Source organism: Chinchilla lanigera, unplaced genomic scaffold (genome assembly GCF_000276665.1).
Source record: "Chinchilla lanigera isolate Chin_1 unplaced genomic scaffold, ChiLan1.0 scaffold00007, whole genome shotgun sequence".
NCBI lineage: Eukaryota > Metazoa > Chordata > Mammalia > Rodentia > Chinchillidae > Chinchilla > Chinchilla lanigera.
In genome coordinates this window covers 1,978,927-1,990,774 of record NW_004955408.1, presented here as the reverse complement: position 1 = coordinate 1,990,774, position 11,848 = coordinate 1,978,927, and the positions used below count along the sequence as shown (strand labels likewise).

At 58.8% G+C, this 11,848-nt stretch overlaps 1 protein-coding gene across 1 annotated transcript in view; it reads right to left on the bottom strand.

The window, feature by feature from the left end:
* Positions 1-11,848, bottom strand: part of Col23a1 (collagen, type XXIII, alpha 1) — a 262,912-nt gene that overhangs the window by 43,684 nt on the left and 207,380 nt on the right. Inside the window, exon 4 of the mRNA XM_013507342.1 lies at positions 6,688-6,732. Coding sequence (XP_013362796.1) covers positions 6,688-6,732 — 45 coding nt within the window. The remainder of the gene's footprint in view (positions 1-6,687; positions 6,733-11,848) is intronic.

The window sequence follows — 11,848 nt, the reverse complement described above, 5'->3', positions numbered from 1 at the left end:
CCTCCCTAATCTACCCTTGCAGCTATCATCTCTCCGCCCCTCCTTTTCCTTGAGATGGGGCCTTGTTCTGTTGCTCAGACTGGTCTTGAACTCCTGGGCTCAAGTGATCCTCCTGCTTCAGCCTCCAGAGTAGCTGCACTATGGGGTGTGCGTCACTGTGCGTAGCCCACTGTTCCGTGCTCTGGAATCCACTTCCTGATCTCCCTCCACACCAAAACCCGAGCCCTGCAAGAGCCAGGGACTGACAGCGGCCCAGCTTCTTCGCTGAGCTCCCGCGTGGCCCGGAGGCTCCCGAGCACTTGCTCTCTGCCCAGCACTGCTCTGGGCCCTGGAGTTCAGCTTCGAGGATAACAGAGACCTCACAGAGCTTCCTTCCCGCGGGGAGACAGACAGGAGAGAGAGCGGAAGAGACAGGGCCCGCCTGGGGGCGGGAGGGTGCCGTGGAGAAGAGGGTGGGTGTGGGTGGGCAGCTGCAATGCCCGGTGAGGGCTCAGGATGGGCGCGTCCCGAGGCAGCGTCTGGCAGAAGCTCAAGGGAGTGGTGTTCCTGCTGGGGCGGCGGGCCATGTGCGGGAGGACTATGCATCGGGGACAGGGGAGCGAAGACAGGAGAGGGGCCGGACCCTGAGGCAGCACGCAGAGGGCGTCTCTGTGGCCACCCGGACTCCAGGGACGGCGGTGGGGCGGCGGGGAACAGACAGGGCCGGGTCCACGTGGTCAGGCGGGTGAAGTCTACAGCGCGCAGGACGCTACAGGAGACAACAACCTGTTGTCTCTTTCAAAACAGCCAGAGGAGAGGATTTTGGACGTTGCTCCCAGAAATGACCAATGTTGGCGGTGACTGGTGTGTTCATTACCCCAGCGTGACTGGAACACACAGCGGACTCCGGCAACCTGCACAGCCACTGTCCGCCACCGCGGGGAAAACACCTCAAGGAGGAAACGCCCGAGAAGGAAGGAGGGCCAGCAGGACTGAGCCCCAGGTCACGCTGGGGAGGGGGCTGCGCCGGGGGCTGGAGACACAGGCACGCGAGACCAGACCTGCTCCAGACAGGGCGACTCCGCTGCCACCCCGTCTCCGGGCAGAAGGGCGTCTCACTCCACCTGCCATGCCACTCCGCCTGCTGCGAACGCTGTCCTCAGACGAGGTGGACGCTCGGTCCTCCCTTGGGGCAGCAGGAAACCTGGTCCTTCCCAAGAATAAGCGATGTTCGGCCTGCACGTCAGCACGAACCTGGGCCAGAGCTCTTCAAGTTAAAAAAATCGTGAACTCCTAGAGGAAAAGCGGAAAATTCCTCTCTAACCCCTGAGAAGGCCTTCCTCTGTGTTCATAAAGAAAGTCTGGGCCGGGGATGTAGCTCAGCAGCACAGCACCTGCCTGGCAAGTGCAATGGTGTGAGTTTGATTCCTGGTGCCAAAAAAATAGTCTGTTCCAGTTACACAGACCCCGAAGCAAAGCGACAGCCTCACCCGCAGGAGTTGGGAGCCTGGCGGCGGGTGTGGAAACACTGCCACAGGCCGTCCACGTTGTCAGGGAGGAACAGTCACTGCTCACATCAGCAGCCTGCGGGAAACATGGCCGCGGTACAGAGGGAGGGTTCACAGGGTGGGAAAGGCAAGCAGCTTGAACAGTACAACGTCCAGTCCTTGTTCATAACAGAAATGAAGGTTAAGCTGCAGCGGCGTCAGATTAGGAAAAGTGAGAAACATCTGATGAACAACCAGGGGCACGGCAAGGAGGACGCTCAGCTCACACACGTGTGGGAGACCAGCTGGCCTCTCCTCCAGAGCATGGCTCGGGATCCTCGTCACTGCAGTATTGAAGATGTAGGGCTGCAGTGTAGCTCAGGGCAGTGCTTGCCTAGCATGCACGGACCTCGGATTCTAGCCTTGGCCCTCCAAAAAAAAAAAAAAAAAAGAGATTTCAGATGCTCATACCAATCGCCATAACAGTTGCCCCCTAGAAATTTATTCTTGTACATGTACAAGGCCAAGTATAGAAGAACATTCACTGAAGAACCGCGAGATAGCAACACCATTAGAAACAGCACGGGCGCAGCTTAAATGAAGAATGATATCGTGTAACTGGAATATTATGCAGCCATAAAAGATGCAGTTCCTGACAATGTCTCAGTGGTTTGTTAGGTTTTTAAACAGGTGTGACATGATATACATACTATGAAGTGCTTCATACTAAAAATCTGTAGGTTTTGTTTGGCAGATAGTGGAATATCTCTAGCTGTGGACACAGAAGGTGGTTAGGAAGGCTGCTCCTGAGCCCGGAGCCGAGCAGCTGGGGGACGGGAGAGGCAGGGAGGCCTGACCTCCACCCTGCACTCTTCTCCCCCGCTGGATGCATACATACGGCAAGGTCCGTCAGAAAATCAGTACATGAACTTGAACGTGGGCAGAAAAACCCCTCGTCTGTCTGTCCTCACAGCTCTTGCTGTCTGCATACTCGGCTTATTCTGGGAGCCCAGGGTCCTGACGGCACAGCCCAGAGCCTGCAGTACTGAAAATGGAGGGCAACGTGAGGAGGTGCAGGGTGAGGAGGGGTGTGTGTGTGTGTGTGTTTGTGTGTGTGTGTGTGTGTGCTCGAGCTCGAAGAGTAAGGTCCCTCGGTGCTGAGTCCCTGCCCGTGCCCTGGGAGCTCGGTGCCAGCTTCCCGAGCCCCAGCTGCACCCTCACGAAGTATACCTCACAGGAGCCCAAACTGAGGCTCAGAAACCTCCTGGGGGTGGCATCGGCCTCTGACCCGGGCAGAGCCCAGCAGGTCGACCTTGAGCCTAATAGAGGGCGGAGAGAAGCAGGTTTGGCAGGAAGTGCTCTGAGCGTGCTGAACTTCCCCGAGGTCACTGTGTGCGTGCATGTGTGTACACGCGTGTGAATACAGGCCGGAAGCAGCCCTGTGAGCCCTCAGATCCCTGGCTTGGCCTCCAGGCAGCACCCGGGCAGGATGGCAGCACTGCGGCATTGTCGGGCGACAGTCACATCCTCAGGTCTCCAAAGCCCTGCGCCTGGCACCTGGCTACCGTGCTTCATGCCCCCGCCTGGGCTCCTGTGTGGTCACAGCTGGGATGCGGTGGAAGGACCTCCTGGTCCAGGTGTGACTGAGGCACAGCTGTCCCTGGTTCCTGACAGGGACAGCCAGGATGCCACAGAGACGAAGCCCAGGGTGCTGATGCCCCTGTGTCAGATGGCGCAGTCTCTGCCGAGGCACGGCACCCGCTTCACCTTCAGTCTCCTTGAGAGTGATGGCGTCCAGCTGATGGCAATGGAAAACGCACTGTTCGGTGAATACGGGGGAAAGGGGTGTGCGTGCTCAGATCACGGTCCTGCATCTGCGGTGGCTTAGGCTGAGGGTCAGCTGACCTTAGACGTCACCCGGGAAAGGGAGTGCACCGTGAGCTCAACGCAGTCACAGACTGGGGGAGCCGCGGTCTGACACGGCTGCACCTGCCTTGGTTCCTGGAAGGCAGCGCGCTGGGTGCCGGAGTGAGCGAGTGGCCGTCCACGGCTCCCTGGACTCCGCGGGACGCCGCGGGGCTCACGCAGCCCTGGTGCCGCGGGCAGGTGGTTCCCCTCTTGCTGCTCCCGGGTTTGTCCTTGGTCTTGATTTCCAGCGCTCTCCCTGGCCTGCCCCTCTCCCTGGGCCTTTTCACTTGTCCTGCTCGGCGCCCTCTCGACTTCCTGGAAATGGACAGTAATCATTTCCAGCAAATTCAGGAAGCTTTCATCCATCTTTCCTCAACATTTTCCTGCTGTTTTGTCCTTTTGGTAACTCTGTTCTCTGAACGCTGGTGTCGTCCATTCCTGAGGCTACTTTTCTTTATTTTCTCTCTCTGCTGAGTACATAATCACTATCAAGCTGTCTCTCAGTTCTTTCTTCTGAAAGTTCACATCTATGGTTGAACCTAGATGTTTTAGTTTCAGTTTGGTAAAATTCGGTCTACCTTTTTTTTTTATTTTGGGTACTGGGGGAGTGCGGAAGTCTCTTTGATGTCTTATTGCGTTTCCTTCGGATACGCACTGGCGGTGGGATTGCTGGGTCATAATTCTATTTTAAAATTTTTGAGGAACCTCAAAGTGCTTTCCGTAACAGCTGTACCATGCACGAGGGCTCCCTTCCCCCCATCCTTGCCAGCACTTGTTATTGGTACTCTTTCCGAGGACGGGCATTCCGGCTGGGGCGCAGGGACTGCTTGCTGTGGGTTTGGGTTGCATCTTCCTGATCAGTGAGTTGAGCTTTTTTACGTACGTATGCCTCCTGGCCTCTTCTTTTGAGCAATGTCTGTTTAGATCTGTGGCTGCCTTCCCAATGGGTTTCAAGTACACTGAACAGTATTATACCTTGCCCTTAAAGAAGTGACTATGTATTCCTGATTTCCTTCCAAAAAGGATGTCAGGGAGCTTATAACAAAAGGCAATAAAATCTTTTACGAGGGTGGATAGTGAGGACTGAAGGAGGAAGCGTGTATTCGGCAGGGTGGAGACACAGTGGGGGAGATTCCACACAGAATTCAGGCTAGAGGAGGTGCTCTCAGCTGATCGTAAAACAGCCTCCGCTTCTGGAAGTCGAGACAAGAAAGAGAAGCGCAAAGGTGCTTCCTGCGGTGCTCCTTTTTCCAGAGGCTCTCCCTGAGCAACGTGAACTTGTGCTGGGCAGGAGCAAGCACCACGCCTGCCCCTGCAGTGGCTGGCCTGTGGTCCTGCGGGTGGCGGGTCCCGGTGCCCTCGAGGCCGACCATGCCCACCTCCAGGTTGCTGTGATGCAGGGATTCCGCATTTGTGCGCAGGCCGCCGGAACCCCAGGGGTGGCGGAAGCTCCCAGGAGCAGCTGCTTAGCTTGATGCCGAGGGCGACTGAAGTGAGCTTGGAGTGTTTGTCCACCCACAGAGGGGGTATTCCGGGCAGGGGAGGCCTGGAGTGAACGCTGGGCAACAGGTGGGTGCAGGACAGGCGATGGGGGTGGCCACGAGGACCGTGGAAGTGGCACGGACTCCCGGGGGACCTGCGTGGGGAAGGGCTAGGCCCGGGTGATGCCAGTGGTCTGCGTGGTACGTGAGGGCGGCATCGCCCCCGGGATGGGGAGGATGGGAAGGGGTCTGGGTGAGACACTGGCTCTGTGTTTGGGCCGGGCGGAGCCTGCTCTCGGGGACCCAGATGAGGGGACAGTGCTCCAGGAAGGCGGGAGGCAGGCACTGACAGTGCCAGGGCAGCAGAGACCTCGGGAGCAGGGCGGAGGGTTGGGGCAGGGCGGATTCACTGAGGAGGCAGGGAGGGTGGGAGTGGGGCTCAGGGACGCAGTGGGGAGCTGGGCCCTGATTCCGGCAGGGAGGCTGCTCAGGCAGGGAGACCCAGTGGGAGGGTGGAGAAAGGCACAGAGTTCCGTGAAAGGGGCAGCAACCTCCACTGTCCTGGTGATCTATAAAGGCGCCCCCAGCACCCGCAGCTCGGAGGTACACAGCTTGGACGCTTCCTTGGAGCAGCGTGAGGCACGGGGAAGCCGACTCCCCGCGTCCGTCACCAACCCATCGCTCTCCAGAGCAGGACTCTGGGCCTCAGGGGGGGAAGCTCTCCCTTGCGCACACACTTCGCAGAGATGTCACCAGAGTCAGAGCGCTCCTTTTACTCACACTCTGCTCCCTCGTGGAGCTGCGGGTGTTAAACCCCATCCGCAGGCTGCCACTTCTCCCCAAACGCCAGCACAAGGGAAGAGCAAGGAACGCGGGGCGGGCGTGCCAGGAAGAGTTTCCCACTGCTAAGCAAATAAGTAGCATTTTGTGCATATAACAGACGAATCAGGCATGTTCAGGGTGGTGGGGCCGTAGACTTGTGCACGTAACAGAAAGAAAGAAAAAAAGGGAAGACGAAGGCAGAAAGAAAGATAAAGGCAGCAAGGTGTTTTCTGGTACGTCCATGGGAGGCTGTCGGTCACTTTGCCCATGACAAGGTCAGACGGGCATAGATGAAGGAAGGCAAGGCAGTGGGGGTGGGCTTGATGCCTTTTTTGTACCAAGCATGGAACCCAGGGAGTGCTGAGTTACACCCCCCAGCGCTGTCTTATTTTTATCTTGGGACTAGTCTTGCTACATTGCCCAGGCTGGTCTCCCACTTGGGAGCGTCCTGCCTCAGCCTCCCGGGTTGCTGGGCTTACAGGCATGTGCCACCATGTCCAGCTCGGTTGGTGCCTCTTAGGGATCAGCTGTTGAGACTGGGGGCTGGGCGGCTCTGCAGAGTGAGACACTTAGGGTAAGCTGAAGGGGTGGGCGGTGGCAGCAGGGACAGGCGAGTCTTTGCAGGAAGGGTGGAAGGGAGGTGAGGAGCCTCCTCCCCAAGGCTCTGCCCAGGGAGGAAGGCGGCTGGGTTCGGCGAGGCCTGAGCAGACAGGGAGTGTGTGTGCTGAGGAGGCCAAGGTGGAGACCAGGGCCGGGCCACAGAGGAGATGCGTGAGTGACCGGGACCGAGTGACCACTTTCAGAGGTGGCTGAGCACCTTGGGGACAGTCCTGCAACTGCAGCCCAGAAGCCAAGAAAGGGTGGGCACTGGCACCGTGTCCTCCAGGGACCGTGGCCGGCCTTGGAGAGGGGACGAGGACCGGCGCCAGGCCCGGGGCACAACCAGAGACAGCCGGGGTGATGGGCAACCTCCCGCCCAGGCTTAGGAGCTGAGAAAATCCAGGACTCACCAGGGTCGCCTCTTCTTCCCGGCTTGCCTCGCCTTCCAGGGGGGCCTAGACAGGAAGACAAAGACGGCTGTGTGAGAAAGAAGCCCGTGTGCCGGGCACAGCCTGCCCACCGCCCACACCACCTGGCTGGAGGCTCCGCCGGCCTCGGCCACACTTCCGGGCCTGGGCCTGGCCAGGCTGGGGACCAGCGGGGGAGGGGCAGCCCCTCACTTCCGCCCTCACTCCCACCCCCCACTCCTCACCACCACTGTCCCGCCTGGCGGCCATCCCATCCTCTATTCCCTTATTCATTTTTGAGTCCCCTCTCCTCTTCCCTGGGGCGCGCTTGAGGCAAGAGAATTCCAGATTTAGGAGAAGAAATAAGGCTGGGCCAGGGTCCCAGCAAGTTCTTGCATAAAATCTGTGACAAACGCCTGCCCGTTAGGATTCCGGGAAGACAACTGACAAAGTGGGCTGGGGTGGACACTGCTGAGGTGCTTCAGAGGCTTAAATTCAGCTCCCGCTGGGCACCAGGCCGTCCACCCTCTCCTCCCGTCAGCCGTCAACATCGCAACCCGCGTCTCCCCTGTGCTAACGAGCTGCAGGTCACCGGCACACAGCACGGTCGGGCCCTGCCTACCCAGCAAAGCCTTTCGCCGTCGCGGCCTGCCTGGCTCTTGCCCTCCACCTGCGTCTGTCCCCGAGGCCCGAGGGACCCTGATGCTAAAGAAAGCAGTCAGCATTCTGTGTCCCAGAGCTGCCCCGTGAGGTCCCAGTCCTTGCTGTGGCCATGCCAGTGCTTCCTGTCCTCCTCACAGGGCCCCCTGCAACACTGTCCTTCCGTCCTCCGCACTGCCTCCCTCCCCATCCCTCGGTCCAACCCGCCCTGACCTCCCATTTCTTGGAGGGAAAGATGCGCAGAACTTGTGTGTCGTGGCTACAGTGACACTTCCCAGCGCCGGCTGTCTTGCGCACCCAGTGTGTGCCAGCCTCTGCGCAGGTTCAGAGGGCAGAGGGGTCGAGTGTGACAGTTCAAGACATTGCTCATTCCTGCAAAGTCAGCCTCCAACCCCCCGAGAGTCCCCAGCACAACCCCGGAGAGACGCGGAGGTGCCCAGTCAGGGCTGGACAGGCTGGTTCCTGGGCAGTGCTTCCGGCTCCAGCCCCCACTTATGACTGGGCGCCAGGCCCTGTTCACCTCTGATGTGGGGTTGGCATGAGGCAGCGAAGCAGACGCAGCCCTGGGTCAGAGGCGCTTCCGGGCTTTCATGAGGGGAGCCCGGGCGGGGAGCAGGGTGGGCTTCAGGGAACAATGAGAGAAGAGGTTGGTCCGAATGGGCAGGGCTCAGGTAGGACCTAAAGCCTCTGCGGGCCACGGCAGGAGTCAAGAAGGAATTTCCTGCCAGTCTGTTGGGCTGAGGGCTTGCGGTCAGGATGGCTGAGCAAAACTTGAGAAGGTGAGATCATGCCACACTTTGCAGCCGTGAGTTCGGAGGTGAGACCCGCACCCGTGACGTGGCCCTCGGTGGCCCCACCCCCAACACAGATCTTGAGTTTGGGGTTTGTGCCGGGGTCACCCAGGGGCTGTGGTGATTTGGCAAGGCCAGGGTTCTGCATCCCGGTAAGAAGCAGCTTTTCACACCTGCGTGGGAATTGGTTTCAGAAACCCCTTGAGGCCCGCATTCCAGGCCAAGACCCGAGACAGCTGCACCCAGCACACAGGCAGCTGCTCCTGACCTCGACACTCTGGGTCTCACCAACACCTCAGACCTACGGTGGCAGGTGTCCTCCCTGGCACCCCGAGTGGGGCTGCTCATGCCTGGGAGATGGAGGCGGTCATGCAGGATACCTGAGCCCCGTGTCGGGGGATGGTCAGCACCCTCAGGTGCTGTCCTCTCCTCTGACCCATCCTGGCAAGGGAGTGGGGGCAGGAGCCCACCAGCCTCCAGTGCTTGTGGGAGGAAGATCCACCTTTCACCCACAAAATTTTGGGGCCCTTGGGTCTCCGGCTGAGGTATGGGGCATGGCAGGAAAGGGCCCACGAGTGCGGGATACTTGGGCTCTGCCTGGCCCTGTAGCCGTGCCAGTGCCAGGGTTTCCCGGTGGCATTCTAGGCACAAGGGTTTCTCCTGGGTGCCCTGGTTTGGCAGCAGGCCCAGGAGAGAGGGCTTCTTCCAGGTTGGGCTGCTGCCCTGGCCGGGTGCGGTGCCTCGCCTCCCAGGGCCTTGGGCAAGCTCCCAGCAGGCCTGGCTGGGGAGTTGCAGGACTCAGGGGCTGTGGGGAGCATGCAGGGCATATGCAGGAGAACAAGGCTGCTCCATGAACTCTCAGGGCCAGTCCCAGCCAGGTCCTGCAGGTTTTTGTGTGACTATCACCACTGGACAACTGGTCTACCAGGTAAAATCTAGATTCCTATTCAGGCAGCAGGCCCAAACCCAAACTCATCCCCAGTTACCTTCCTCCCCTAAGCGCAGGCATCACCGGTCCCCAGGCATCTGAGTCGGGTGCCAGCTGGGAGTTACCCACTGTACCCTCCATCCCCCATGCCCACCCTAGACTGCTCTGCAGTCTATACCAGGCAAGTGCTCCCCAGGGCCCAGCTACTCTCTCTGGTGCATCCCTCTCTGCTGTGCTTGATCAAGGGGCACTCAGCAGGGTGGGTTCTACCCCCCACTGTAGCTCTGTGCCTCCAGCTCCCAGCACAGAGTGGGACCAGGAGAGGTGGCTGAGCAAAGGAAGGAGGCATGGATGGTGAGGAGGCCTCAGCCCCCCATCTCCTGGTATGCTTTCCAAGTGGATGCACTTTCTAAGTGCATCTGAGTGGCTCAGAGGGGCCCAGGACCATCTGTTTGGGGGGCACTGGAGGTTTAGACAAGGTGCACCCTCTGTCTTCCTTTCTGTAGGATGTGAGACCTGCCATACTTGGCCAACAGAGCGCTGGGAGGGAAGGAAAGTGCTGGGCTCTGCGCACACAGTGAGGCTCCCGCACGGCCATGTCTGACACACACAGGATGGGACGGGGACATAGAGGAGGGTGTGGGGGACTGACGGCTGGTAGTGAACTTATAACCCGCAGTGGAACTGAGTAAGTATGGCGCTGGGAGTGGGAGGCCCTCTTGGGGACTGTTGCCAGCAGCATACGAGGCAGAACTGGACAAGGAGAAGGAGGCTGTTGGGAACTGAGAAAGGCTGTGGGGAGCTGGTGAAAGGTGTTGGGAGCCTGTTGGAAGCTGAGAGAAGCTATAAGGAGCTGTTGTTTTGGAGGAGCTCATCATGCTGGCTTTCCTGATGAACTCGGCTGTTCTCATCCTCCAAGGAGCTTGGGACCTTGTTCACACTGAAAATGGCTTTAGTTCACTTTAGGGGAGCTCTGACCTTCACTTTGGTTTTTTTTTTTTTGTTTGTTTGTTTGTTTTTTTTTGTACTGGGAATTGAACTCAGGACCTTGTGCTTGCCAGGCAGGCACTTGTGCCACTGAGCTATATCCCTGGCCGGGTCCTCACTTTGAGCATCTCTTCCTGGCTCTGGAGGGGAAGATCATGTACTGTTCAGTCTCCTGGAGAAGCTTGCTGCGTTGGCTTTCCTGATGGGAACTTGGCTGACCTGACCATGGAAGGTGCTTGGGACCTCACTGTTGCTGAGGATGGCTGTGGTACCCTTTTGGGGGTTCTTATTTTAAGAATCGATTCCTGACTCCAGTATAGATCCCACAGCCTGCTAGCATAGATCTTTCATCTCACTGGCACAGACTTCCTCGATTCTACCACTGACCTTTGGGCCTTCACAGTGCAGATCCCTAAAACAGGCCTGCATGAGATAGTGTTATGGGCTCTAGGCCTCCAGTTGGACTTGTGAGAGGCACTGTTATGAGCTCTAGGTCTTCAGATGGACTCATGCAAGACATTTCTGTGGGATCCAGGCCCTCAGCTGGATTCCTTGGTCTTAGCGTGTGGACAGATTTCCTGTACTCTCTTGAAAGGCATTCTTTGGGTGACTATTATAAGCAACCTTATAAAATATGTGTCCTGTATTCTATTGTTCCCCTTGCAAATAAGCCCCTAACCACAATGGGGGGAGGCAGATGAGGAGCCCTTGGTGAGTTTCCCAGGCACGGGGAGCCCACCATGGGGAGCAGCCTTGGGTCAGCATCTGCACGGGCCAGGTTGGCTTCTCACCCAGCGGACACGAACTCGGGACCCTTGGGCTGCAGGTCTTCTGCTGCTCACCTGTGAGCCCATCTGCTCCCCAACATCTCTGAAGAAGGTCCTGGGGTCCCTGCAGAGCTGACCTGCCTGAGGCTCTGTGGCCAGTGCCTTCAGGGGCCTTTCACGGTCAGTGTGTGGCTCCCAAGGCTCTAGAACTGCTGCGTGTGACTGGCTGAACACTGGGCAGCAGACTGTGCGGCCTCCTGGGCAGCTTGGCAGCTGCTAAAACAGGCCCCCAAGCAAGCATGCCAGGCCCCTGCCAGAGTTACCTGCTGGTCGGTCTTCTTTCCCCACCTTTTCTACAAGTAGGAGACCCTCTCCTGTGGCTGCCGCTGACTCAGACATGCAGGAGGACACCAGGAGTCTGTCCTGACTGACGTGTCCGAGGGAAATGGGGGCCGGGTGAGGGGTAGGACAGGTCTTGCCCCGCGAGGCTGCTGGAGAAGTTGACCCAGCTGTGCCTCTGCCAGCAACAAAGACCAGCTGGATCTGGGGAAGGCCACTGACTCCAGCTCTGCAAGGGAGCCGCGTGTCTGTGGGCGGAGGGGCAGCTTGGTGCCACCACAGTGACACTGGCAAAACCTCCCTCCAGGAGCTGTGGTGACAGACACGGGCCGAGGGTGCCTGAGGGGAGGGACAAAGCCTGGTGATGAGAGGCTGCTCCCTGCGCACGACGCTTGCCCTCTCGGAGCCTCAGGGCCCCAGCCGGTGGCAGTAAGGGTCTGATTACAGCGGAACTCTAAGAAACTGGGAGAACCAGGCGGGCTGGCAGTGGAGGGCACAAAAGGGGACCTGCTTGGGACCCCTACAGTAATTGCTCCGAGGGGCTTCCTGGCCATCAAAATCCAGGGCCTTGATGTCAATGGATTCTTCTGCATCCCCAGGGAAGTGCTAGCTCCACACCAGGTACCTCGGACAGAGCTCAAAGCCAGCCGCTGACTGAGCCCTCAGCCACAACCTGTGGTCCAACCTTCCTT